At 35.8% G+C, this 24,687-nt stretch overlaps 1 protein-coding gene across 1 annotated transcript in view; it reads left to right on the top strand.

Annotated features, from left to right (window-relative positions):
• The window catches only part of CNTN5 (contactin 5), a 1,335,093-nt gene that overhangs the window by 1,263,635 nt on the left and 46,771 nt on the right, over nt 1-24,687 (top strand). Inside the window, exons 19-21 of the mRNA XM_024347391.2 lie at nt 9,615-9,685; nt 11,149-11,383; nt 20,333-20,442. Of these exons, the coding sequence (XP_024203159.1) occupies nt 9,615-9,685; nt 11,149-11,383; nt 20,333-20,442 (416 nt within the window). The remainder of the gene's footprint in view (nt 1-9,614; nt 9,686-11,148; nt 11,384-20,332; nt 20,443-24,687) is intronic.

Below are 24,687 nucleotides of genomic sequence, written 5' to 3' on the forward strand. Positions count from 1 at the left end.
ATAGAATTCTGAATTCTTTCTTGGCATTCTATTTTTTTTTTTTTTTTTTTTACTTTCCTCATAACAGCTATTTTGATTTATTTGTCTGAAAGGTCACATATCTCTGTTTCTCCAGGATTGGTCCCCGGTGCCATATTTGGTTCATTTGCTGAAGTCATGTTTTCCTGGATGGTCTTGATACTTGTGGATATTTATCTGTGTCTGGCCATTGAAGAGTTAGGCATTTATTGTAGTTTTTGCAGGCTGGGCTTGTTTGTAACCTGCCTTTCTTGGGCAGGCTTTTCCAGGTATTTGAAAGGACTTGGTGTTGTTATCTAGCTGTATCTGCTTTAGGGGACACCCCAAGCCCAGTAATGTAGTTCTTGGAGACTAGTAGAGGTACTGCCTTGATAATCTTGAACAAGATCTGAAAGAATTCTCTGGATTACCAGGCAGAGACTCTTGTTCTCTTTCCTTACTTTCTCCCAAACAAATGGAGTCTCTCTGTTCTGAGCCACCTGGAGCTGGGGATGAAGTGACATAAGTACCCTGGTGGCCACCACCACTGGAACTGTGCTGGGTCAGACCTGAAGCCAGCACAGCACTCGGTCTCACCTATGGCCTGCTATAACCACTAGCTGGTGACTGCCTATGTTTGCTCAAGGCCCTGGGGCTCTACAATTAGCATGTGGCAAAGTGAGCCAGACCAGTGTCCTTCCTTTCAGGGTGGTGAGTTCCCCTAGGGCCTAGGCGGATCCAAAGGTGCCATCCAGGAGCCAGGGACTAGAGTCAAAATCCTTAGAAGTCTACTTGGTGTTCTATTGTACTGCAGCTGAGTTGATACTCAAACCACAAGGCACAGTCCTTCCCATTCTTCCCTCTCCTTTCCAAAGGCAGAGGAGCCTCACCACGTGGCCACTGCCACCACAAGCCCACAGGTAGTACTTCCAGTCTACTGCCAGTGTTCCCTTAAGGCCCAAGGTCTCTTAAGTTAGCTTTTGGCGAATGTTGCCTGGCCTAGAACTCACCCTTCAGGGCAATGGGCTCCCTTCTGTCCCTGGGCAGGTCCAGAAATGCTGTCAAAGAGTCAACTCCTGGGATCAGGGACCCCAAGAGCCCTCTTAGTTCTCTACACCTCTGTGGCTGAGCTGGTACCTAAGGTTCAAGACAAAGTCTCCTTTACTTTTCATAGCAGATGATTAATCCTGCCAAGACTGGGCCTTTCCCTTCAAGGTAGTGGGTTCCTTTCTTGCCCAGGATGTGTCTAGAAATGTCATACAGGAGCTAGGGTCTGAAAAGAGGGCTTCACAACTATGACCAGTGCCCTATTCTCCTGTGGCTGAGCTGGTATCCAAGAAGCAAGAAAAAGTTCTCCCCACTCTTCCTCCTCCTCTCCTAAAGTGGGAGGAAGGTATCTTTTATGGATCTGCAAGCTGTGCAGCCTGGACTTAGGAAAGGGGTGGCATCAACACTCCCCTAGCACTCCACCCCAGCTCATATTTTAGAGGCCACATATTCTCCAAGTCCACTATCTCTTCAGCCCAGTTCAACACAGGACTTGCCTAGGAGTTACAGTCCTTGTGGCCTAGACTACCTTTCAAGTTTATTTAGGGCCCCAGAGCACTTGAGCCTGTGGTGGTGAGGCTTTCAGGAATTCAAGTTCTGACCGCTGAGATGGAAGATTTCCCTCTGGCTAGGGATGGTTTAAATATTCCCTCCGGGCCAGGCACTGTGGCTCACACCTGTAATCCCAGCACTTTGGGAGGCTGAGGTGGGTGGATAACCTGAGGTCAGGAGTTCGAGACCAGCCTGACCAACATGGTGAAACCTTGTCTCTACTGAAAAAACAAAAATTAGCCGGGCGTGGTAGCGGGCGCCTGTAATCCCAGCTACTCGGGAGGCTGAGGCATAAGAATCACTTGAACCCAGGAGGCAGAGATTGCAGTGAGCCAAGATCGGGCCATTGCACTCCACTCTGGGTGACATAGCGAGACTCTGTCTCAAAAAATTTAAAAATTTAAATAAGTAAGTAAATAAATTCCCTCTGTGGGTGGGCATCCGCTGAGTTTGGTTATAGAAGAAAGCAAAACAATTGCTTTCTTCTATAACCAAGCAACACTGAATTTAATATCTCACAATTGTTGCACTCTCCCTCTCCCAAGCAAACAGATTTTCTCTTCTGTGTTGTGGGGCCACTGCTGGGGAATGGAGGAGTGGTGGTCTCAGTGATTCAAGACTGTTTTTCCTACCTCTTCAGTGCATCTTTCAGCAATATGAAGTTTAAACCAAATACTGTGAGTGCTCACCTGATTTTTGGTTCTTACAAAAGTGCTTTTTATGTGTAGCAGTGTCCTTGCCAAGGAGACAATCAGTGGAGCCTTCTATTCTGCCATCTTGCTCTGCCTCCATCTCCTATATTTAAGCTATATTTTCTTACAAGGTTTAGTTAGAGATTAGATAGATTGATAAATAAAGATAGATAGCCCTGTGTTTAATTTTTGAAATGTGTTAATATCATCAAACCAATATATAAATTTGGGACAGCATAATGGAAATACTTTCTCTATTATTTATAAAGATGACACTCAGGAGAAAAAAAATCACATTTGGGGAAATGAATGTGAAATATACACTGTGGGTGAAATGGAAAAATACATAAAGTAAATACAGCATTGTCAATTTTGTCATTTAGTTGAATTTTAATATTCTATACATTACATGTTCTTAACACTGTTGAAAGATAAATGAAAGGGAGAAAAGATATAGTTAACTATGTAACTTGTCATTCAGAAAGGTCTGATCTTCTCTATAGTATAAAATTTCAATTATCTTCAAAGCTACTGGTATAAATCTCAATATTTGCAGTTTATTTCAAATTTTAATGAATTACATATACACACATGAATAAATATACATATATGCTTATGTGTGTATGTATCTTTTAAAGAAAAAGAAATTGCACCTAGAATGAAAGGTTGGAGTTTCGATCTGGATTAATGTTCTACTGTGCCACTTAATAGCAGGGTGGACGTAGGCAGGAAACATGTCATTTAAGGCTTGAATTTCTCACTCATAAAATGGGGATACCACAACCTACTCCTTTTGACCATTCTATTAAATAAGATTTTTTAAATGCATATAAAGAGCTTAGCATAGTGCCTGGCACATGATAAATGCTCGATATTATGGGAAGCTATTTTATTGTATCACCTCCATCGTTAATTTAAATGAGTTATTACTTTATTAAATGGAAATTTACAAACTAGTAATCATGAAAAAGTATATTTTTTCATATTGAGAAAACATTTTCAGAGTTAAACGCATGTTTGTTGATACAGTAGGAACCCTACAGTCTCTTGACTTGCAGCTCTGCAGTCAACTTCCCAAGATACCCTCACTGTGAGAAGTCTCCGCTGCAGACAGCCAGCGTTCCATCGTGCCCTATCATCCAGCCCACTGGAACAACAGGAGAGTCAAGAGAACGTTTTAGCACATGGCACACCTCACAGAGCATGCATGTCTTCTAAATCATCCTTGCAAACCTGTGGCCTGCCTTCCCATGATGCTTTTTCATCTTATCTAGTTAGTACTGTCTGTAAGGTGATTTGATATTTCTCAATATGTGGCCATTTTCTTTGGTTCTTGTAGCATAGACAAGGCAAAAGGAGTAGAGGAAAAGAAGTGTTGAATGAAAGATTATGCTTACACATTTGTCCACACATTCAAATTGCTTTGCTTTCTAGTTATTTTTCTCCTACACTGTATTCTGTCCCTTCATTCTCTTCTGACTCAAATGGAAAATTACACACGTATTTCTGGCCACAAAAGGAAAAATATTTTTTCTACATTTGAAAACTCAAACACCAATAAATAGCTGTAGAGGTTAAAACAAACAAACAACAACAACAAAAAGTTTTTTTCTTCTCCCGCCATTGCTCTCCACTATGCTCAATATGATCCCAAACCTCAGCCTCAAATAAATCCTAAGCACTTTTACGTACTAGAGCAGTCACATTTTCAAGTATTTAAAAATTCCAGTTTAATTTAATTAAAAAATTTAATCTCACATCCAATTCCATGTTCTCCCACTCCCTCCCAGCACAGACCTGACCCAACAGCTATGATCTGTCTTTTCTTTCTTCTTTCCACTTTATTTCCTACTTTCCAGCGGTGCTCTGGCACTTTCCAGGTCAGACAAGAAGGAGAAAAGCTTCCACTTAGAGGGTACAATTTGTGGTTCTCACATGGGTGTTAAATGTTCAACATGATAGCATTTATCCACATGCTGCTGCTTTCTCTCATGTGGTGCATTGAGTTCTTTGAAGACATCTTGCCCCCTAGCAGGCAGCCTTATTGGGTGTGATCCTAACAACCCTATTCAAACCTATCTTCATGACCACTTGGTTCACAGTAACCATTTCACATTCCTGGGCTGCCAAAATCTAGAATTATAGGATATTCTCAGGAACTATTATTTATTGTTCTTCATTTGAAGTTTCCTCAAGTAGCTCAGTATGAAATTGAGGTATTCTAGAAAACTCTGAAACTCAGTACAAGGCGTGATAGGTAAGCATCTGAACTTCTCTATAGTGGTTGTCTTGCTCCTGTCCTTATTTACCTTGATGAAGAAATAATATCCCCACTTCTCTATTGACAGCTGGGGTTGGAGGGAGATGCCATAGCAAATCCATCTTCTAAACTGACAACCTTGTTTTAAGACAGCATTACTTGTGCATGTATGTATATGAGTTGGAGGCAGGCAATGAGAAAGAGTCATAAAATCGGTTTCCCTAATTCGTAGCGAGACCGGTTTTCTTCAGCCACTCTCAATTTAGCATCTGAGATTACATGTGACTCATTCCAAGTTCAGAAAACAGTCGTTTAACTTCCTCTTACAATTTCTTAAGTTGTACATTACCTTCTGACACCTACAAAGGATCCTGCTCTGTTGACATTTGTATTTTCACAGTTCTTGTCCATGACGGTGACTTAGAAAATTCCCTTGTGTTCCAAAATTATGGAAGAGACACAATGGAATATTATTATAAGATGGGCTGGATTAGTTTTATCTGGGGGTATGTGAATAGGCTTTGTATATATTTCTTCTTGCCTTTTCTTTCTCCCCTTTTTAGCAACAAATCTTATACAAAGATTATTTTACCTATTCTTTGCATTTAGTTCCTTGTGGATCCATATAAACAAAGGGAATATGAGTTGAGATAAATACCATTCATTTTGTACACTCACCTCCTATCTTCTTGACTATTGCTACTTATAAGGAGGTTTATAGATCAGAAAATTCTTACATTTCCTGAAATATCCTAGCAATCTCTTTCACAAATTCAAATAGGTATTTTGCCTAGATTTCCAGATTGAAACAAACCATGGCAAAACTGAAAGCATAATTCCTTTGGTACTACCAAAACAATATTATTGGAATATCCAAGAAGGATATTCTGTTTTAAGATTGCGTGTGTATAGACTCACGATGAACTTTCAGCACTTCTCATAGAAGACTTCACCACTTTCTCTTTTTCGAATCTAAACAGAAAATAATATTAAGTAATATTTATTGATTATAATTCCGGGTACTGTGATGAATAATCATGAAAATAACCTTAAGAAGCAGGTATAATTAGTATCTCCATGAGACAATGGAAATACACGTTAAAAAATATTTTCAGCCAAGCAATTAGAGGGGTAGAACTAGGATTCAAACCCAGATCTTTCTTACTCCCATTTCTCACTCCCACAAGAAAACCTTTACCGTTTGTACATACCACTTTATCTACCCTAATAAGAATAAAAGCATTATGTAAACTCTTAAGGAAATAACACTGGTTTTTCTGGGCGGGGTGGGGGATGGTGGGCAAGGGGAACCCCTTCAATTTAACTCTTTCTGTAAACTAAGCCTGAGTTAGAATCAATTAATTGAAATTTTCCTGTGCTACATACTTCAATTTGAGTAGAAAAAAAATTATTTTTTAAATGTTCCTCTTGACTTCTACCTTTGCTATATAAACTCCCTCCCTTCCCTCTTTTCATTCTTCAGCACCTTTCTTTCCAAACCAATTGCCAGATAACCATTAAGCTCCAAAATTATATGGCCTGTCCCAGGTCTCGAAAAGAGCTGTATTTTTTAATGAGTGGGGTAAGCGCTTACTGTAACATAAATTGTAAATTTTTCAGGTAAAAAAAGATTGGTAAATGATTTCATTATATTTTATTTTAGTTAAACGCTAATTAAAGCATATTATTAGTGTGACTCACTTTGTTCAACCTACTGAGAAGTCCTTTGATATTCTGCCGTGGCTAAACTAAGGTAGTACACTATATTTTTTTCATTCTGTGTTTACAAGAATGCTTTCAATGTTGAAGAGGAAAAGAGACATGAGTTTATATTTCAACATGCCAGGTAAGACTTAAAACAGCTAGGCATTTGTAGCTTGTGGATAAAGTATCAATTACATTATCCACTAATGGAAGAGCTTTGCTCAGAAAGAAATTCAGAAGAATCAGACTTAAACCTGCTAACCATATGTATAAACTTGATTCTCTAAGCTAATATGCTCAAGACATTTATCAGTAGTTGACTGAGGAAGAAGAGTCTAGCTGCTTAATCCTGGATTCAAATTTTATTAATTATATTTAAAATATATTTTGTTTTAAAGTAAATATGTATTTCTCTGGACTCAGCAAAAGCATTTATTAGATATTTGATTATATTAATTTTGTGCTTCTAGCAAGAATTATAGAACTTTTACACCATAAGGGCTCCGAAAGATTAAGTCAAATCCCTTCAGATCAGGAATACGTTGTTTTATAAAGGGATATAATTAAAACCAGTGGACTCCATCAGTGCAGAGATAATAACTGTGTGCCACCAACTTGAAAAGAAAATGAATGTACATGGGTTTCACTGATTAGCTGCATGTAATTAGGAAATTTAAGCCAATTGGAATTAGAGTACCCAATTCAAACATTGTGCTCATGACAACAAAACACTGCCTGAGCTGCAGCTATTACAGCCTGAAGTTTTCCATTAGTGAATCCGATTATATCTAGTAAACTTTTTTTAAAATTTGAGTAGCTGTTACTTATACACATATGCTATTAAAACACGGTGAGCCATAATGCCTCTCTTGTCAGTTATTGTTCATTAAAATTGGAGGTAAGGTAAGAGAAGGATGATCTTATTTCTTTACATTAAGTTGAAGATGGGCTATCTTGTCTTGAAAATAAATTAGCAGCAGTAAGAAAACCTCACGGACCTGATTTCAAGTAGTAAAACAAATGTTTTTAAAACTTAGATCATTAGTTGAAATTTGAAATCACAGAGTACTTTCAAAAAATGAATTAAATAGAAGTGAATCAAATCATAGAAGAAAGCCCTCTTTTGCTTTCTTAGTTTCTCAAAATGGAAATTTTCCCCAAAATGTTCACTTGTTTTTTTTTTAATTTTTTACTCACAAAGTTAAAACTTTAAAAAATCTAAATTGGTAAATTGTTTTTTTAAAAATAAAAGTATCAGTGGATGTGAAACAATACTACCGAAGCTTCAACAGTTTTGATTTCAAATAGTTACTTTGTTTTATTCTATTAATATCTTTTAAATAGGCTTCTAGATGTTCACTAGAGAGCCTAGAGCCTACTCTAAAACTGTAATCTAGAGTTTCTGAGCATCCTTTTTTTTTTAGATGATGTTTTAGGGTTGAACAAAGTGGAAAAGGATCTTCAATGCCTAGTCTTTCCACAGAAACTTATGATCATAGGAATGATGTCCTCAAAGAAGAGGATTCAAAGCCCTAAATTTAGAGTACAGATTTAGTCCAATTTAATAGACGAAGTACTGGGTCTGGTATACATTACCCATAATGTTATTTAAATGTGAGTTTTCAGAGATAAATGTGAGGAGTGTATGTGTGTGTGTATGTGTGTGTATATACATTTAAAAAAACAATAATACTAAGAGAAGCAGTAATGGCATGATATCAGTAAATTATTAATATCTTTTATCCACTATTTATTTGACTATGCTTTGATGGTCATAATATTCAGAAGTCTGAGATTAGCCAAAAAGGGAATATTTGAAAATTTGGATCCCTGTCCTTTTACATATACAGTTAAACTAGCTCCATTCTTGTGTGTCTTACCCATAACATTGAGCAGAAAATAAATTTAGACTAATACTACATAACAGTGGTTTTTCAGACATGGTTATAAGGCATACTGATATGTCACACTCTGTTACATGTGGCAACAACTATGACTACTAATACGTAACTCAATAAATGATTTGTTTGCTGTTCATATAAATTAGGTCATATTTACAGTTATTGCTCTAATTGCGTCATTTTTCTCAGTTTAATTCCATGTGATTTCTTGAATGAGAGAAAAAAAGGGTATCCAATTCCATGCAATTCTGAGGGAATCTGTGAGATGAACTCCACATATGAATAATCCTCAGTATGTATGTAACAGTGAAAGGATAAAGATTGGTAACTGCTGCTGCATAATCCTATATTGGTAGCAGCTGCACGTGCCTGAGCAAGAGAATTGTGTTCATGGAGAAAAGGGCCAAACGATACTGAAACGTAGACCCTGACAAATGAAGGTTATTTATTTCAATGGAGCCAATTATATATTCACAGGTTTTGCTCACCCTCTTTTCTGGCCCAAGGAGAATTTGTTTTCTTCCTTTCCAGGAGTATATAAATTCCACTTCAGTTTTTCTGGTGTATAAAAGGCTGTGTGAATACCTACCAGTAATTAATAGCCTTTCATTCCAAGTAAGTAATATATAGGAGTGAATTTATTGTTTATGAGTATATCAATATAGTTTAAAAATGATATGCCAGAATAGAAAGGCAACGCTGAAGTGTAAAATTGTTAATGCAGGCTCATAGCCTGTAAAATGATTTCTTTTAATAGTTTTCTTCATTTAAAAGTTCTTCATTTGAAAATGTTCCCTTTCAACTGCAGATTTTGTGGTTTGGTGCAATGAAGGGGAAATTTATTCCTTTGACACATTTATTCTTTTAATAGTTATTCATTTGAAAAAGTTTCACTGGCTGCCTATAAATTTTGCAGTTTGCAGAGAGATTCATTCTTGACAGATTTTTTAAAATGTTTATTCATTTAAGTAGTTTCTCACTCCATGGAATTGTTGCTAAGGTTTAACAACAACAACAAAAAAAAGTACTGAAGCTTCCTGGGGGTTCTGGTAAGGCAGTAATGCTAATCTTGACCTGTGGATTTTTCAGTGGCTCTGCAAGCCCCGGGATAACAAAAAAGAGTCACGTCATTAGCAAAGAGGAGAAAAGTGAGCAATTTTAAGGACAAAATTTACCTAATCATTATTAGATGTTCTTAGCTATAGTGTTAATTATTATTTAGAAATCGCTACCACAGAGCATTTTCAAGAGGCATGGTGCAATAAGTGGTCATGAAAAAAAAAGTGTATCAAAATCTGCCACATAGATTTGAAAGCAGGGTGTTTCTGTCACCAATATTTTGTTTTAATCTTTAATATGACCATTCTGACTTCAAACAAACTTCTGACTTATTTCAGGATTTTATCCAACGTAGGTTGGGAGTTCTTTTTCTCCTCACTCTCCACCCATTTTTATCCACAGTTCCGAAGACAGCACCCACCAATGTAAGCGGAAGAAGTGGAAGAAGGCATGAGTTAGTCATTGCCTGGGAGGTAAGAAAAACACATCCTCTCACAAATTACTCCACGTGTTTGTTTGGCTTAGTGTGATATTTAATTATTTTATGATTAAGCAGTCCACTTGATTCACTTAGAGGCTAAAAACAGTGGGAGGAAGGAATGAACCACTGCTGAATAAATGCCACTTTACCCAGGTTATCTCATTTAACCCATACAACAATCTTATCAGTTGGAATGATTTTCTTCATTTTACAAATCATGAAACTGAGGCACTGTTACATATTTTCCTAATAAACAGAATTGTGACTTTGATTACAAAATTTTTGTCATTTTATCTATCTCATCATATGCCTCCAAAGTATCATTTGTCAAGGAAAAAGAGTGGAGATGAAGGGGGAGGGGGTGTGAAGAGTACATTTATTTTCCATGAAGCCACCTTCCTTTTTTGATGTGAAATAACCTTATTATTAAATGTAACTAGCTCACAGAGATCTTAGAATATATAGAAATGGAAATGCCTGTTAGAGTAAATAGAGCAACTCCTTGACAATCTCTAAGAACAATGAGAACATGTACAGAGATCTCTTTTTCCAGTAAGAATTATTCCATGAGCACATCATCTGTCCTATTTTTTTGTCCATTCCCCCTTTTCTTCGATAAAACTTCATATTTTTTTGATGTCTACAGAGGTATTAACTTTCCAATAGCTGACCTTCACTGAGACCAGATCTCTCTAAATAGAATTGCCTTTCCATGCAAGCTTTAATATAATGGGCTTTGTCTCTTTGCCACCACTCAATACATGGCTTTTCTTCATATCAAAATTCAAGGAAAAAAACTACTTAGCAAATATTTATTGAGTACCTACTGTGTGTGAAGCACTGTGCTAGACAGTGGCTGGTAACTTTTCCACATTGACTGGTCAATCACAATTACTCCTTTCTATGGTGTGCAGTTGAAGCCCATGTAACCAATTTAAATCTAAGCCATGTAGCACAAGAAGCTTCTTGAATACCATAGTCCAACTTTTTCATGTCAGTAACCATAAAAGCAATTGCAAAGCACACTACAAAAAAGGTTTTAACATCACTATATCTTACTTTTGTGGTCTAAAGAGTTCTGCAGAGCATTACCAGTGACAAGATATTCCCGACCACCAGACCATAGGACAATTTTCCCCAACATGTTAATCCAAAGATCTTCATTTCATATACATGACTAATTGGAGCAAATTTGTTTCACTTCAAAAGTTTTCAATTCTCTTGAGAGTTTTTGTACATTTCAACTGATACAATTTTTCTTCTTTTACCTTTAAAGCTTTTTAACTTTCAAAGAAGTGCCAAAGTGATTGTACTATTTTGGCTTCCAATGTAGTATAAAGATTTGAGATTCTCCCTTTCTCTAGCTATCTATAATTTTTTTTAATTAAGAATTTGGAGAAAGTGGATTTTTAATCAATCATTTTGCTGATAATTAATTATATTTTTCTTCTTTAGCCAGTATCTGAAGAGTTTCAGAATGGGGAAGGCTTTGGCTATATTGTGGCTTTCAGACCCAATGGAACACGTGGCTGGAAGGAAAAAATGGTGACATCCTCTGAAGCTTCCAAATTCATTTATCGAGATGAAAGTGTCCCTCCTCTTACTCCCTTTGAAGTGAAAGTTGGCGTTTATAACAATAAAGGAGATGGGCCTTTTAGTCAAATTGTGGTCATCTGTTCAGCTGAAGGAGGTCAGTTTTTTTATTCCTATTATTTTTATTTAACATTTTACTTTGTTATACAAATAATCAGACACTTTTGTACATATATTAGAAAATACAAATAAGGCAAAATAAACTCATTCATAATCTCACTAAACTTTTTGGATATATATTTTCCAAACTTTTTTTAATTTTTTAAATTAAAAGTTGATTATTCCACATATGTTGCTTTATGTTTTTCACATCCTAACAATATATGGCAAACATATATCCATGAAAACAACAATATCAGTAATCCCTGCAGTGTATTCCTTTCTCTGGGTGGACATTAAGCCAATCCTCTTTGGTTTGAAATTTAGATACTTTTATATTTTTCAATATATATGTAAAGTAGATTTAAATAAATGCTTCATTTATGTGACAAATAAATATTTATTTCTAACCCTATGCATAAAGCACTGTACTAATAAAGAAGTTTCAGACAGGGCTTTTTCTTGGAAGCTTTTCAAACACATCATTAAATCCTATGGAAATCTTATGAAATAGACATTATTGCCTCCGTTATGTAGAAAGAGAAATTGACTTTCAGAAAAGTTAAAGAACGTGCTAAAGGTTACACTGCTTGTAACTGAGAATTAAATCCAGGTTTGTCTAACCACTAACTCCTTGATTTTTGTATAACATGCTGCCTTCATATGCATGACCATGTTTAATTCACAAGATAGAACTCGTAGGTCGGCAGTACCGAGTAGACAATATACCTATTTTACAGATGAGTAAACTGAAAAGTGGTTATACTCAATACATGATAGAGCTACAGTGGAAACCCTGCTTCCTACATCAAAGATACTGAGTTGTTTCAAGTTTTAATATAAAAATGCAATTTTCTGGGTGAAAGTATAATAATAGATCTAGCCCCCTAAAGTTAGCTTTTCCTCTTAGTCCTTCTTTTATTCAAATTCAGGATTTCAGTTAACCTTACAAGTGGGGGAAAAAAATAAGAAAAGGAAAAAACAGATTTGTTTCCTAAATTTACAAATGACTGAGAAAATGTTCCACCAAAGGCAGCATTCACTTTCCCCATACCAATAAGTGTGGTAAATATAAACTAACCCTTATACTTCCTCTGTGCCCACATGTAGGACTTGAACAGCTCAAGAGTATTATTCATAATTAATTATTATATCCCCCCATGAAGCTATGAGCTTCACGGGGGATATAAATATAGTCATGTGAATATTTTAAAACAAAGATAATGTTTGATTTATGGAAGATGTAGTTTTTCAATAGTAAGCTGCCTCATATTTTTATAATATAGAGCCAAATTTTAAAGCAGAATCAGAAAGTTTATCTTAGCATAAGAATAACCAGGGAATTGAAGAATCAAGTAATGGCAAGGAACTACAGGTATTCTGATGAGATATCAATTGCACTTAGCATCTCAGATTTCTGATGTGTTTTCAGATAAAGTCCATATACCATGTTACTTATGTTATCTAATGTAAAGGTTAAAACCAAATATGAAATTGGAATCTCAAGCCTTAATCTACATTTCAGGAAACTGAGTCTCAGAGAGGTTAAGTAACATGCTCAAATTCACACCAGTAAGTGACAGTTACAAGAAATGATAGTAAGTGACAGAGCTAGGATTTTCACCAGGTCTATATGACTGGAAAGCACATTTTTTAACTACTACACTATACTGCCTCATCAGGAATGTACACAATAGTGATATTTTCTATTATTTATTGCTCAAAAGATCTATTTTGAAGTATATGTGTTATTCAGAAAGTACATATTCTTTTTCCTTTTAAAATGTTGGAACCTAATTATCAATTACATAGCACCAAAGGTCGCATGAGAGATTAATTGGAGAAGTTTGTGAACAAGCTTTGTATAGTAACAACAGTGCTGCCTTTAAGAAATTCAGCTTTGTAATTTCTTTGTCAACCTTTACTTTGAAATTAATTTATAGCAGCCACCATGGGTTTTTTTACATTGTGTTTTCTTAAACTTGAAATGGCTTGCCTTTGGAAATTTCCCTTTCAAGCTAGATAGAAAATATGCATATTTTCTTTTAAAGACACTGAGGTTATTCCTGTAACATATTTCATAGTAATGTAACACTTTATTTATTTTAATCAACTGAAATATGAAATATATTAGGCAAATTAAATCTGGATAGAGTCCTTTGTTCTGACACTGAAATTCAAGCATATATTTGGCATTTGCTCACTAATTAAGTTTACAAATGTGGAACTTTATATGTAAATATGAGTAAAGTGTTAGCATCATTAGAGTGTGTCAACCAAGAAAGGCAGGACAAGGGAAAAGAAAAGCATTAACCTGAGTTCAAATCTGATCACACTAACTAGACCATCTTGGGCAGTTTATTTACCTCTCTGAGGCTTAGCTTCCTCCACTTTAAAAATGAAGGTCTCAAAATAGAACATCTCTGGAATCCTATACAAATCTAAAATTAAAACCCTGTCAATTTATTCTATATTCTAAAACATTATTTTAGCTGGGAGCAGTGGCTTATGCCTATAATCCCAACACATTGGGAGGTTGAGGCAGGAGGATCACTTGAGCCCAGGAATTTGAGGCTGCAGTGGGCTATGGCAATGATGGCTTCACTACATTGCAAACTGAGTGAAAGGGTGAGACCTCGTCTCAAAAAATAATAATAATAATAAGTGGATTAAAATAAAACATTCTTTGTAACAATTGTCCTAACATAGATAGCAATAATAGATCAACTTTTGCTATACAATAAAAAGGGGAAACCAACATCCTTTTTTAGTCACTTCGCAATTTGCTTTACTTAAAAAGGAGTGAGCATTTCAAAAATTAAACCATTTTAAAAAAGAGTAAAGGCCTGAAATAAACTTGTAAAATAATATATTATACTCTTGCCAGTGCAGGTTTCTCCCCTCAGTGTCTACGGATGTTCATACAGCTTCACAGTGTGTCTTTTATCGTTATACTCTTGCCCAAAGCCCAACTAATCTGAGCGAAATTGTATTTCTCCAAAAGACAAATCCTGCTTCCTTATTCTTCCATTAACCCAATCCACTTGTTTATCACCTTGAAATCCCTCCACATTCTTAGATACAGTAAAGAACAAGAGGAGGGAGACTGCCTTACTATTTCTGTTTATGGGCTTAGTTCCTCCTCTTCCTTTCAAGTTTACCAGATACATGCCTTAAGCACTGTGAAAAAGCCACCTTTTCACAGCTGACACCAAGCTGGGAAGAAAAATGTCAAATGCAGCTACCAGAATTTATGTTATTGGGAGGGAAGCAGAGAACAGAAAAACTTACAAGGCACACCTTACAGTACTACTTCTCAACCTATTTCCCAATGGAACATGGATAATAGATGACATTCATACCCAGAACATGCTTTTATAAGTGTGTATGTGCATTCTCCATTCTATCCCTTTCTTTTCCTCCCAATAAAGCGTATCAGAATGCAATTAAAATTACATTATTTTAGAGAAAACCTTGAATTGACATGTTTTTCAAAGAAATAATCATTTGCAAATGTTGATGCTTGATCAATAAATCACTTGGGATACGACCTTAACTCTCACAACTCTGAGGTTTACTATTGCCCTAGAGTACTGTCAGAAAAACTTTCAAATGGTTTTTCTGCTAACACCCGTAAGCCTTTGAAACCTTTCAATGTTGCCACAAGAGAAGCAACCCTTAATGACTCTGTCAGTGCCAAGCAGCATCTGACATAAGCCCTGGAAAAAGAGATATTTGCCTGCCAAGATGTCCATGTACCCTGTACATGTGTCAAATATCTTTGCCCTTTACACCGAGCAAGGTTTATGTGCATTCCTAATCCTGACTTCAGACCTCTAGGGTATGATATAATTCTATACAACACGCTAATTTTGGAAACAATTCCATTTTTTAAAAAAAAGAAGAGTGAAGTTTCAAAATAAGTTCTCAAAATGCATGGTAAAACTGATAAAAATTAATTTTTTCCAAGATAAAAAATTAAATTGGCTTTTTCTTCCACATTTCAAGAAATAATGAATACTCAAACATAACATTTTCCACTTAGTTCTTCTCACCATAACTTCGGAAATGAAAAGAACTGGAGCATTCAATTAAACCTAATAGAAAAACAGAAGAAAAATTGACATAGTTAATTATAGGTTGAAAGATTTATTTACTTGTGATGCGCTTTATCCTTTATCCTTTCTAGTTTTCTTGGCTTTTGCCTTATCTGTAAAAAAATGTCCTGCTCATACATTTATTAAACCTAAAAAGCCTGTCCTCATTTGCAGAATATAATAGACAATTATCTCATTGCAAGTGGAGCTACCACAGCTCAAATTAAAACCTAATATTCCTAAGGTGGTATTCTCCAGATCCATCCTTAGCTGCAACTGAGCTCAGTGGGATTTATGTGAACTTGAAAATTAATAAATTGACATGTTAGTTGTAAAATACAAGAAATAATTTCCTGTCTTTTCCAGATGATCTATTTGGATTAGTGCCTATAAAAGTTCAACTACAGCTGTCTTCACTGAATTTTTAAATAATGAAACCATACCCTTTCTCTCAAGGAGTTTATTGAAGTCTCTTTTGATTAATGCTGTTGCTCTAAGGGTCTCTTGGGAAGGGATCTCTTGGAAAGTCAGATGTATAATCAATATTACAAGCACATACCCCCATATTACATGAAGAACTCCAGCTGCTAAGTCACTTAATACAAATGTATCATCAAAATTCATGAACATGGTAATGCTGTTCAACATTTTTAATCTATCAGAAACAAACGTATCAATCAACCTGTCCACTACATATCCCAAGATTACAGTGAAGGAGTTAGCCATGGCCTAATTAATATCATCACAAGTAACAGAAAAAAAAAGAGGTTTCCCTCTAAGTCTTTGATTCCACTAGATATAATGCTAGTACAGTCTCAGAAATAAGTTTCTAAACTTTTATTCAATTACCCCAGTGTAATAGATGGGAGTGAGAGTGGCAGAAAACATACTGTGATTTAGAGATCAGGAGAGTTTTAGAGATACCTGAATGTGACATGACTGAGGAAGAGCTGTGCAGCTATGGTTCAAAATTACCAAGGAGTCAGTGAAACAGGAATCAAAGGAGTTAATAGTGAGCCTGTGGCAGGGTTAAGTGGGTGATGACGGGGGTCTAGATGGTTTCTGGCAAGATCTAGAAATAGCCCAAATGGGAAGCCCAACACAAACATTCTTGAGAGAAGTTAGATGTGGAGCGGCAAGGGGAAAGACAGAAATAGAAAAGGAAAAAGCATCAGGTAAGTGTAACATAGACATAGGCACAGAAGCAGAACAGTGTGGTGCTCAGGGCCTGACTACCTGTATTCAAATCCTCCCTCCACATTTAAGCAGCTGTGGGATCTTGAGTAAGTAGCTTAACCTCTCTTCTGCTTGATTTCTTCATCTGAAAAATGCTAGTAGTAGTAATATGGTTGTTGGGAAGACTAAGACATGGAAAGAAATAAGAACAGGGTTTGGAACACAGCAGAGCCTCAATAAATGGCAATTATTAGTATTTTGAGTTATCCCCACATCTATTTTGCCTCTTTTTTGTTTACTTCTAATCTTATTCTATCCATTCCTCTGTCAGTTATTTGGAAGCAATCAGGCAACAAAAGAAGGAACTATCTATGTTTTCTGTAAAACTTATTCTGTGACTTAAAATGGTCTCTAGGAGATGAAGAATGAGCCAGCCTCTTTCTTTATGCCAATTTAAAAACAGAGGAAAGAGCATTTGAGACCCAAGTTCTAGCTTTTTCACAGCTGAAAGTAGAGTCTGGATAAATTAACCTCTGTACGTTTTACTTTTCTAATCTGCAAAATGAGAGCATGGATTTAAAACAGGTCCATTACTCCAAAGCACATAGGAGTGAGGTAAGAAATAAAAACAATAAAGTACCCCTTGTGTGAGACAATTGTGAGTGGGAGGAACTCTGGCATATGTAGAAGCACATGCCCAGACTGAGGGAGTCCACCACTAACCCTCATAGGCCAACACTCAAGAATTCAGGCTTCATACTGTCTCCTTTTATCCCCCAAAAGAAGCCAGAAATTCTTATTTTCAAATGTTGGCTTAAATTAATCTAACACATGATGTAGACAAACAAAATATGACTAAATACCCACTGCCCCTGCATTTGTGACTTTGGAGCCAAGTGACTTCTAGAGTCCTTTCCATTTGCAACTTTCCATCATTCAGTTACAATGGGATGCCCAAAGCGAATGGCCAGTTTCAATGCAAGCCAGATGTTCTGTGATCCAGTTAGCTACTTGTGTCTGCAGACCAATTTTTGACCCAGTTGAAAATGTTCACTTGGGTATAAATAGTACATACTAAAATTTCTGGGAAAATCTGACAGAGGTCACTATTTTTACATGCTGAAATGTCTAATTCAGGTCAACATAGATCAACTTCTGATACCATTCAGGGATGTTCAATCTTTGGCTTCCCTGGGCCACATTGGAAGAAGAATTGTTTTGGACCACACATAAAATACACTAATACTAACGATAGCTGATTAGCTAAAAAAAAAAAAAAAAAAAAATTACAAAAAAAATCTCGTAATGCTTTAAGAAGTTCACAAATTTGGGGGGGGCACATTCAAAGCTGTCCTGGGCCAAGGCTGGACACACTTGATTAGATTAAGAGGGTGAAAAAAAATTAAAATGATTCTTCAGTTCTTGTTTGATTGATTCACTGTCATTCAGTTATACGAAATTATAACATGCAGCTCCCCAAAATACAAATGTGGAATGTAGGTGTGGTATCACCCTGATTTAAAATCCTTAGAGCTTTTAAATAAAAGTTAAGGTGCTTGTTTGAGAGGCAGGTTCCTGAACATTTTTATTTACTTTAACATTTTTTAAACTTTCTATTTGAGAAATACTTAAACTTGTACAGTACTACTGAAAGTTGATAGAGAAATAATTCCTTTCTTTGGAGATAAAGAGATATGGAAAGGTTGCTACCCCACCACATGTTTTGTGCTTCTGAAATTATTTATCCCCCTGCAATCTTCTTTGACAAAGATGTAATTGCTTCAGCAATATAAAAGCTGAAAGAAGGCATTTGGCACACAAATCTCTGCAATGCATTTATTCTGAAGAGAAGTAAAACTGCTACTGAATAGCAAACGATATTCAAAGTGTGGTTTCCTTTCAAATAAACTGTATCCTAAATCCCAGAGATCAAGTTGTACACACCTCAGAAACATCAACATTCCTTCATTTACTTGCAAAATCAAGAATTTTAACTCCCACTAAATAGCATGAGGAAAATGTCCATTGCAAGTCTGGTAATCAGAATTTAGAATAAGATAGAAGATTTTTCCAGAATGCATGTTTTAAATTGGATAGATGCACAAATAATAGGGAGTTGGAAAGTGAGATGAGGGAAACCACGGAGCAAAAGAAAATAATAAAAAATATTCAAAAGGTGACAGAATGAGAAATTTCAACTTATACCATGGCAGGAATTAATGTCAGCTTCTGTGTAAAAATTAAAGTGAATTTGCCAAAGCACTTTGAGATGACACAATTATAGCAAGTGTTTTTAACAAAGGTTTGGCCAAAAGAAAATCATTGCTTGGTGCAAAGGTGGACCAACCAAGTCTTTTGCAGGCTCCTTTTGCAGTAACAGGGTAGATATTTTTGACTGATATATTTCAATTAATAATATATAAAAGCGTTCCAGACACATGTATGACTAGCTTCTTTTAGAAAAGGAAAGACCTCAGAAAATGATTATGTCTTCAATGTTTGCCTCTTAATATTTTTATTTAGAACTCAATCTTTGCTATATGGTTCCATAAATTGAAAAAAAAAATTCATAGATGAAGCTCAACTCTAATCAGTGATAAGGGGTTAGTACCAAAATCTGTACCATTTTTATGGGGTAGAATTTTAATAGACTTTGTACAGAACTGTTTGAACTAATGTATGGCCTTTATTCTGCCATTTCATTTAACTTGTGTTTGTGACACAGTATTTATGATTCAGCCATGTCAACACTAGAAATATTTTGTTCCTCACATCAAGTGCAGCCTCGAATAAAGTACACCTTTTGATGGATGCCAGTCAGAAATTGTGTATTTCAAAAAAAAAAATAGTGTGAAAGGTCACTGAATGTAGAAACAAATGAAAAGGTGGTTTTGAGCCACAGCACTGAACCCTTCGGGGACTTTTCTTTCCCACCTGCACCTGTCTTAAAAGTCAATGCATGCCTTTTAAATATCATGATTCATAACATATTCCTTATATAATCATGAAAATGTAGTCTTGTGGTTGGAACAACAAAAAGTATCTAATGAAATTTAGATACACAGAATAAAAATTTAGATGCACAGAATAAAAAATAAAATAATAATAATATGGTATTTTGTGAACAAACATTTTTAACGCCAAGCACAGTACTAAATATTTTATATATACATTCTAATTAAAGCCAACCTTTAAATCTATGAGATAAATACTCTCATTACAGTCATGTTATAGATGAGGGAACTAGGGCTTAGAAAGAGAAAAACAACTTACCCAAAGGTAAATAAATAGCTAAATAAATGTTTTAAGGCCAAAAGCAACAGCAGTGCAACAACAAAAAAAGCAAACACTGACTCCATAGTCCATTTTTATAGGAATTATGCTAGACTGGCAGAAAATTTAAGTTACCCAGAAATGTCTTAGCTAATCCAAGGATTAATGTCTTTGCCTGTCTTGCTAGATTTGTCATTTGTCATTGGTAAGGTATTGATGAGATTTGACCCAAGTATAGAAATCCAAAAGGAATACCTTTATATTTTGTTGTGTATTTTATAACTACCACAGCACTTCATTTCAAAAATAAGGTAAGAGGAATTTAACACCTGACAGACTCAGGCACAATACTTTGATGGACATAAACTTTTTATAATTGTGGTTTATTTTCCTTCATACAGAACCCAGTGCTGCTCCCACAGATGTCAAGGCGACAAGTGTGTCTGTGTCAGAGATTCTTGTTGCATGGAAACACATTAAAGAGAGTCTAGGAAGACCACAGGGATTTGAGGTATGAACAGAATGACTGAAAATAAGCTTTATTGTTTCTTCTGACATCACATTCTCCTAAAGAGAGGTTTTGGTGACACTTCAGAATTTCAACAGAATTTCTTAGAAATTTTGCTCTATGTTAAAGAAACCAAGAAATACTATTTTACTGGCATGTGTTATGTTGTTCATTAACTGGTTTATTTTTCAGTACAGTAGCTTCCATAGCACTATGCAAAGATGTTTTTAAAAGATGAAATAGAGTTTTAGACAAAAGCAGGAGCTACAGGTAGATATTTAATTGTATCCAATTTACTGGTCATTTTAAAAGTTTTTGTGTCTTCCTTTCTAATAACTTAATGAATAAACACAAGTTTTCCTTTTGTACTTTATTGGTATCTCTTACCCTCAGTCCTGAATTATCAAATTTTGCTTGGAATTTAATGATCTGTATTGTATCTATGTATTCAGATAGTTTTTTTGGTCCCTTAAATGTTGCTATTTTTAAACATAGTTATTCCAGCCTTATAATAGTGAACATTTCATATCAAATGAATAACATCAATGAAATTTTAGCCTCCTCAGAGAATAGCAGATTGTGAGTAGTCTGCGAACATGAATATTTTATGATAACAAGGTTCGGCTTCTCACACAGCTCTTGTTCTTGTTCTTGCCTTGCTTGGCCAGTCATGGAGAGGAATTAGGGGGATAATGTCTAAAAGAAAAAAAGAATTAGCATCTGACCCAAGACTTTAGTTGCATTTAAAAAAATTTATTCTTACTTTTCCTCTGCTTCAGTTCCCATTAAGAGAAAATCATCTTGTGTCTTGAACAATGATCAAGTATAGGACTTGTATACTAACATGGTTTCCAGGCTGAAACATATTTTTAATTCTATTTGAGTTTTCAAATAATGCCCAGTAATTATTTGATTAATATACAGCTGGCATTAAATAATGATTTCTATGATAAAAAAATTTATACAGTCTTTCTAAGAGTTACAGCAAGAACAATTTATGGGAAACCATTACCTACTTATACAATATCATGGACTTATTTCTACAATCTTGCTTCAATTAATTATTTGGAATGATAATTTAGTATCTCATTATGATTGCATGTTTATGTGATGAATATTTCTGTTTCTCCCAATCCATGCTTCAGGGACCATGTTTGTTCATCATTAAATCTCAGCAAATGATAATATATATATTTGGCCCATAACTGACCACAATAAATATGTCGAATGAATGAATGTTTGTGTGGCACAATTAGCCCCTTTCTATCCAACCGTAGAAGACACTGTGGTGGTTTGTCCAGTTTCCCTTCTCTATGGAGGAGGGACAGGTGCCTCCTCCAACTGCTGTGTGTTGACTGCTAATGGTTCTCAGCTCCCACTATAGAGAATTGCCCTCCACTGAGGAGAGCTACATTGCTTGGAAAGTGACCTCGCCACACTTAGTCAGCCTAAGATCAATGACTGACTGATACTTGTCTCTTACCTCAAGGAGGAAAGAACTTTATGGTGTAGTTTATGATACAGAGCCTTGCTGCGTGCATCAGGCCAAAGCCAGATTTCCTGGAACCACATTCTTGCTCAGCTCCCCATTCTGAGTTCCTCCCTTTTTAAACCTGTAAGCATCCTCACAGTAAATAATATGTACCAAAATCCCTATCTCAAGCTCTGCTTTTGGGGACTTCAACTGAAAAGAACTACATTAGTGTGAATTCACTCTAAACCTCTGAATCGGAACATCTGGGGCAGACGTCTGGTGTGCATACCTTTCAGAAAGCCACAAAGTATATTCTGGTGCACGGAAGAGTGACAACCCAGGCTCCTATATCTCAAAGGGATGTTCCCCTTATATAGCCAGTCACCCTCAAGCTTTTTTTATACCTGCCCTAATAGCATGACACTCAGATAACCATTATGATTCACCGTGTTGACATCTCTCTGTGAGGTCCTGCAGAGATCACATGTGCACAATTCTTCTCTTCCTAAATATAAATCATTCATTCTTTAAGTCAATAAATATATATGTAGACCTATTAAGTACCAGACAATGAGCTAAATGCCAGGAACAAACCAATGAGCAAAACAAAGTCCCTGCTCTTCTGAAGCTTGTATTGTAGTAGGGAAGGCACACAATCAACAAGCTAAGAAATAAGCGTATGATTTTTTTAAAAAAATATGAGATACAATTTCAGTTGATGATACAGACTATGTAGAAAAAATAGGGCAAGAAGGTAAAGAGTGAGAGAGTCTGATATTTTATAGAGGTTTGAGAAATCAACCTTTCTGTGGTTGCGACGTGTGAGTAGAGACATGATGTAATGAGAGACGGCAGAGAGAACGGCAAGCCCAGGAGCTCTGAAGTACTAGCGTGCTGGACTTCTTCAAAGAATAGGAAGTGAATGATTTTGGTGAGAGTAGGGAGCACAGGGAGAGTGGGAGCAGGATGATGATGAAGAGATTAGCAGGACAAGGAACAGGTTTCTGGGGCCTTAGGAACCATAGAAAGAAGTTCAGATTTCATCCAAAGTATAAGAAGTCATAAAGTATTTCAAACTGGGAGGGACAAGTCAAGATCTGACATATTTAAAGCCTCTCTCAATCTGGAAGGTAGATAATAGACCCTGGGGAGGGCCTCAGACAGAAGAGCAGAGGGGCAGCTGTTCCAATCTCAGTGACAATGAGGTTGCTTTCAACTAGAGTGGTAGCAGTGGAGTTGATAAGAAGTGGACCTTTTAAAATATATTTTGAATTGAGGTGAGACAGAATTTGACAATAAATTACATGTAGGCTATGAAAAAGATGAGACAAAGATAATTGCAGAGATATTTGACCCAAGAAACTAGGTAAATGGCATTGTCATTCACAGAGATGAGGAACTCACAAAGAAGAGTGGGTTTTAGAGTGAAAATCAAGGATTCTGTTTCGGGTGTTTTAAATTTTCGGAACTTTTTTTATTTCTAAAAAGAGTTCTCAAGCAGGTCTTAAGTTAAGAGGAAGACTGGGGATGGAACAATAACTATGGGAAATCATCAGGATATAAATAGTTTGTATGCATATACCAGCTAAGGTCACTGAATATTTGGTAAAGAAGGTGCCTGAGAATTGAGCTCTGGGGTGGCCCACAATTTGGAACTCAATAAAGGAGAGGAGAGGGTCTGGCTGAAGAAACTAAGGAGGAGACACTGAAGAAATTCAGAAGCCAAGAGAAGAATTTCAAAATGGAGAGAATGTTCCATGCTGTCAAATGCTGCTGGGGAATTCAGAAAGATGAGACCTGAGATTGCCAGACGGATTCAGCAATGTGGAGACCATAAGTAACCTTGATGAGAGATTTTATGGAATGCTGATAATGAAGGCTTGACTGGAGGTTAAGATCAAGATTACTCAAGAGTGACAGTCAAGACCATCAGAGCACAATGTTTTCACTAGATCAGCTTCATTCAAAATAACTTATTGCAAGCAAAAATGGAATATATTTAAAAACAGAAAGTTAACAAGGATGAATCAAATTCTGAAATAATCATCACAATGACATTTTTGAATTAAAATAAATCAACGAAAATTCTGACAATGACTTTATACAAACAAACCGGGACAGAATTCATGGACATAGTAACTATTCTATTTCATAGTGCATTATAAATTGTAGTTTCAAAATATGGCATCTTGTTACCAGAAAACAAAAATCAACATCTCATTAATTGTGAAATTCTTTGCTTTTTATAAACAGAACATAATGAAAACTTTGGCTAAACATGACATTAACTGTTATTTTAAGTATATTCAGTGAAGACTATTTTTGATTTATACTGTTTCATAACTGAATAGCTGCATGTAGATTTAACACTAAATATGATATAGGTGAAGCTATCAGGATCTCTCTTTTCCTCTCTTTTCTGTATTCTTTTTCCCTCGAAAGAGAGTTCTGCCTCTGTCCTTCACCAAACACATCTGGAACTTACCGCTCTCCTCTTCTCCCCACTTATTTTTCTCTATCAAAAATGTCACTTAGTAAAAGATTTCCCTAATTATTACTAAAATATAATGAACCCATAAAGCTTAACAATTTTGTTTACTTTTATCCCTCTTTTTCACTCTATCCCTACCACAATCCTACCTATATTTACTGATGGTCAAATTCAGAGCATGGTGACAATAAAACAAATATTGAAACAAGGGCATTTGTCATCAAAACCAAAATGATCAATTTCACATTTTATGTACTTATAATATCAGTCCTATGAGTCACTT

Source organism: Pan troglodytes, chromosome 9 (genome assembly GCF_028858775.2).
Source record: "Pan troglodytes isolate AG18354 chromosome 9, NHGRI_mPanTro3-v2.0_pri, whole genome shotgun sequence".
NCBI classification, from domain to species: Eukaryota; Metazoa; Chordata; class Mammalia; order Primates; family Hominidae; genus Pan; species Pan troglodytes.